Source organism: Malania oleifera, chromosome 9 (assembly GCF_029873635.1).
Source record: "Malania oleifera isolate guangnan ecotype guangnan chromosome 9, ASM2987363v1, whole genome shotgun sequence".
Taxonomy (NCBI): Eukaryota; Viridiplantae; Streptophyta; class Magnoliopsida; order Santalales; family Ximeniaceae; genus Malania; species Malania oleifera.
In genome coordinates, this window is record NC_080425.1 from 36,060,242 (window position 1) to 36,065,385 (window position 5,144).

General features: G+C 36.7%; 1 protein-coding gene across 1 annotated transcript; it reads right to left on the reverse strand.

The window, feature by feature from the left end:
• Positions 1 to 496: 496 nt before the first annotated feature.
• On the reverse strand, positions 497 to 4,526 carry LOC131164720 (WAT1-related protein At1g25270). Its single transcript, XM_058122140.1, has 7 exons — positions 3,920 to 4,526; positions 3,440 to 3,502; positions 2,810 to 2,926; positions 2,415 to 2,679; positions 2,158 to 2,316; positions 1,165 to 1,316; positions 497 to 1,054 (listed from the first exon to the last, which is right to left on the reverse strand). Exons 1-7 carry the CDS (start codon positions 4,114 to 4,116, stop codon positions 721 to 723), a joined length of 1,287 nt encoding a protein of 428 aa, XP_057978123.1. The 5' UTR covers positions 4,117 to 4,526; the 3' UTR covers positions 497 to 720.
• Positions 4,527 to 5,144: the final 618 nt, after the last annotated feature.

Genomic DNA, 5,144 nt, shown 5'->3' on the forward strand with positions numbered 1-5,144 from the left:
ACAAGTCCAAGGACATAACCCTCTTATTGTAAATATATTGAAAAAAGAAATAATTAAAAGATAGATACTATAGTCCAACACTCAAACACTCTTTCAATTCTTAAGGACATCCTCTAGAACAAGATGTACCCAAAACCCAAACCCTTTCTATTTCGGAAGGTTCAAGCCCATTTTCACGTTCTGTTATAACATTCATCGATCATACCACTTAGGATATGGTGGTTGTAACATGTATAAGGGTGTCATAGAAACAGGAGCGATCAAGTGATTACTTAAGGAACAACTCATCAACATATAACATAAAAATGGGTGGGTACTCACCTTTTTCTTTTCTCTTTTCTTTTTGACTAGCTATTGTCCCTAATGTTGATATACCACCATCTACACCTCTTTCTCTTCCTCCACTATATCTCACTACCTTTAAGCTTCTTTTTCTCGTGAGAACCACATGTTTAATATGAACAACAATATTTTCATTTCTTTTCTTTCATAGAAATAAAACAAAAACACTACTTTATATAAATAAGATAATTTACACTTTTAATATTTCAATTAACTAAAAAAATAAGAAATGACTACTCCCTTATTAAAACACTCTTCCCATTTTATTAAAATACTATTTTTTTTTTTTTTTAAATTAAGATATGGCTATAAAATAACTATTCCATTTTGCAAAACCCCCTAAAAGTAGCCATACTTCTTTTTCTCATTTTCTTTGGTTCACTTCTTTTCTTCCTCTTTAGCTGATAAATCTCCATCAATAACACCATTAACTGTTACTGGAAGTGAATTGGTGATCTCAGGAAGATGTTGGGGGAGTGCCATGATGCTATGTGGGCAAGCCACCCACGATGGCATAGGGCTATGGCATTGTTCAACTTCTATTGTACCACTGTTATCATTATTTTCAATTGTAGAGGTGATAACAATCTCCATCGATTCTGTATTTTTCAAACTCTTGGATGGCATCAGTTGAGTCATTCCTTTGATCTCTTTACTCTTTCCCCATATAACCGTGTACAAGCCGCACACTACCAACACTCCTCCAAGCACACTATCATGCATAAATCAATTTGCAAATTAAACTTTATTCACAATCACTCATATCCAAACTTAAATCTATAATTTGAAACCCTAAAGCTGCATGCGTGCATGGCTCCATACCTGCCCAAGTGCAGCTGCTCGTCCAACAACAAGGACCCGGCGACGGCGACAAGCAAAAGCATCAATGGGTTAAACACTGACACAAATAGTGGCCCCCTAACGTGTACGCACCATGCCATGAGCGCCACCATTAATCCCGACCCCACAATTCCCTGCACCACCCAACCAAATATATTATTTAATTGTATGGCCCTCAGTGCTTTTCCACCCAGCCACTGTCTTTTAAAATAATAGACAACTCACCTCGCTTTAGTAAAACTTAGAAACCTTTAAATCATAAAATGTATTATTTAATTGCATTGCCCTAAGTGCTTTTCCACCCACCCACCCATTATTTCTTTCACAGACCTTAGATAGAAATTTCCATTCAAAAAAAAAAAAATGATTTTCATTTTTTTTACAAACTATCAAAAAATTCCTAAAATATTTTAAAATCTTAAAAAAAAAAATCATTGCCTTTTGAAATTAGTGTCTTTTAAAGAAAGGGACATTTAAATAATCATCATTTATCATAATAAATATTTTTTCCGTATAAAATCTTTTATCAATCAAAAATAATCTAACCAATGCGGACGAAAAAGGGACAGACCATTTTGAGTGTTCAAAAAATCTTTATACAAATCTTAAATTTTAATAAAAGTTGGGATCAGCAATATAAAATCTAAAATAAGTCATAATGAGTATGATTGTTAATTATAAATCCAGATTTATGCGATAAAATTGGATGAAATAGATAGCCACTTGATATATTTAAAGTTTATAAAAAAATAAAAATCAAATTAGATGTTTAATGACACTAAATTGAAAGGAATTTAATTTTAAAAATAAAAAAATAATTTATATTATAAACTAAATAAAAATAAAAGAGAGAAAATTAAATATTTTTGTTAAGAAATCTGAATATATATATATATATATATATATATATATATATATGCTGGCAAGTACAATTAATTAATTAATAACAAATTAGGACGAAAGCAGATCACGTACAACATACGCTACTGTGAGGAGCCTAACATTCCAGCCCAGTTTCCACTGAGTCCAGTCCTTCCCCGTGCAGAGGGCAAAAGTTGTAGACTGGACTGACGCCATCACATTCATCAAGGCCGTGCTAGAGTAGTGGCAGGGGTACCTCTCCGACATCTTAGCCTGCATCCTTCACAGTAACAAGTCACACCCATCCACGTAATTATACAATAATGGTAAGGGCGATTCAGAAATTAAAAATATAGGCAGATAATTTTCACCTGAATTATTAACCAGAGCGCATATGACAGACAACTGCCGACGGCCAGCAGTGCGCCGGCGAGGTGATTGCCGGCGACTCCTTGGGATGATGATGCCACGCGGGCGACGTGATGTGGAGTGCCATGCAGAAGGTTAAGATGCGATGTCCAGATATTAACCTCTGCGCCTTTGTAGAATGTGAGTAACATCGCGCCGCTTAGTCCAATTAATGTTCCTAACACCTTTGCTTTCCCTGCTAGGGTTCCCAACCCCAACCTTTCCAATCTGACCAAATCCATATTTCCATTTCAAAATGAGAGAGAGAGAGAGAGAGAGAGAGAGAGAGAGAGAGAGAGAGAGAGAGAGAGAGAGAGAGAGAGAGAGAGAGAGAGAGAGAGAGAGAGAGAGAGAGTACCCAAAGCAGATGCTCATGATCAAGGTAATGGCTGGAACAAGGTTACCCATGGCTGAAGCAAATGTTGCAGATGTCAAACTCAAGCTCTTAAGGTACAAGTTTTGTGCCAGTGTCCCTCTGCAATCATATTAATGAATCCGAAGAGGTTATAGAGCATAAACTAACTTTTTATTTATCTATTTTTATATTTATGGAGAAAATATTTTATGTGTTGAAAATATACATCAAATGTAATATGATTATCGAATGTAACCTGATTTTATCACGTAAAAAAATTGCCTAATTTAATAATTATATACATTCAATGTATTTAATAATTTTTTTGTACTTATTTGTTTAACTATTTTTACTATTTAGCATGGTTGCAAATAAAGTCCCACAAATTAATTTTATGTGTAATAAATATATGAGATATTGAGAAGTGGGGTAATCAATAATATATATATATATATATATATATATATATATATCAAACGCATTAATATGAACGCACAAACAACCAGCAAGCTAGTTCGATCACAAGCCCTACATCTGTGTAATTTATAGCGGAGTCGGATTGATTTATTTTTTCATGGCAAATCATATATGTGTCAGACAGATCAATCCATATGATGAATCAATGCAACTCACCCGAAAAAACCACAAAGAAATGCTTGGAACACCACTGGCCATGTCAATTTTGGCCTGCTCTTCCTGTAATCAAGAGAAAAAAACAGCACTCAACAAATTAAGAAGACCGATCAATAAGCATTAATTAATCCTTTTTCTAAAACAATTTTCCCCAATAATTATTTAATTTATTCTCGTTACTCCGATCTTTTTTGGTGTTAATTTTATACGTAAAAGAAGGAGGAGGAGGAGGCACTCAACAAATTAAGAAGACCGATCAATAAGCATTAATAAATCCTTTTTATAAAACAATTTTCCCCGATAATTATTTAATTTATTCTCGTTACATCTCTAGCACTGGAAATTAAACTTACTCGGATCTTTTTTGGTGTTAATTTTATACGTAAGCTAGCGATCTAGTGAATAACAGTACTGTAATATGCATGCATGCATGATGCTTGCCGGATTGAGAATAAAAAATGCAACGGATTTGCATCGAACCTTTCGAAAATAAGGGCAACAGGAATGATGAAAACAGTAGCGAATAAAAATCGATACGCAATCAGAATCTTCAAGTTCATTCCATCGTTCGCAGCAAGCTTGTAAAAAATATTCACCCCCGCGAACACAATCTGCACCACCACCATTATCAGCGCCGGCCTCAGCCCATGCAACTGGACATAGATACTCGCCATCATCTCAATGCCAAACCAAACCTCTCTGCACACCTTCTGATCTATTCTCTCTCTCTCTCTGGATTTTCTCAGAAAGAATTTTAAGGGAAAGTGAACGAGAAACAGAGAGATCAGAGAGAGAGAGAGAGCAAGAAGATCGAGAAGCTTCGTCTTCTCGCTTTCTTGCTCGGACGTCAATGGGTTTTTTTGAACGATGACAGAGAAACAGATGGCGATGCGTATCTATATATGGAGAGAGGCGAAAGAGTACACATACACACGGGGGAAGGGGAAGGGGAGAGCGAGAGGTGCCGAGTCGATTGGGTTTGCGGGTTCTTCCGCCGTGTTGTATGTGTCACACATACAGGGAGAGAGGAAGCAGAGTAGTTGGTTACGGCCACCTCAGTGAGTTAGTGGAGAAGAGAAATTAAGCTGTGCATTTCATGAATACCAATTTTATTTAGAGTGAGTGCTCTATTCCTACGTCATGGCATTCGTGTCATCCTCTGCACGTGCACTTTCTTCGTCGGAACTGGCCATCGTGCCTACGTGGATCTCTCACAGTCACAGACGTCTACAGAGCACCCAAAATAATAATAATAATAATAATAATAAGTCATTAAAGATGGAGGAAGTAGAATTCCGAGGCTGTTAATTTGGTGTTTTACCCAACGTCACCGCCTGCGTTTCCTCCACTCGAGGCGGCGGGGCCAACTTTCTTCTCCACTTTCGGCAGCGCCGAGAGGGTTGCAGCGGCCATCTGGATACGTGTATGGTGCATGCGAGGTCGAGGTTCATGGTGACTCCACGTTAGTGTTATAATTTCAAAAGGGTCCTGCCCCTGCCATGAGTGGGGTGTACCCTTTTCGGTCAGCCACCTGTGTTTTGATTCTCAAAGAGTTAAATTGGGTTCGCTGGGTTCTGACTTTTGAAGCAACACGATTCTGCTTTTTTATTTTTATTTTTTTTCCAAACCAATTTCATTTGAATCCAAATATATTATTTCCTCAAATGACAGTCCCACATATCAATCCGTGCGATATAAAAGTGAG

Excerpts from the sequence above, each read along its gene's own strand:
- LOC131164720 (XM_058122140.1), bottom strand. The coding sequence starts at position 4,116 with ATGATGGCGAGTATCTATGTCCAGTTGCATGGGCTGAGGCCGGCGCTG. Across the intron at positions 2,927-3,439 it reads TTTCTTTGTGGTTTTTTCGG|AGGGACACTGGCACAAAACT; the intron begins GTGAGTTGCATT and ends ATATGATTGCAG. Across the intron at positions 2,680-2,809 it reads ATCATGAGCATCTGCTTTGG|ATTGGAAAGGTTGGGGTTGG; the intron begins GTACTCTCTCTC and ends GGATTTGGTCAG.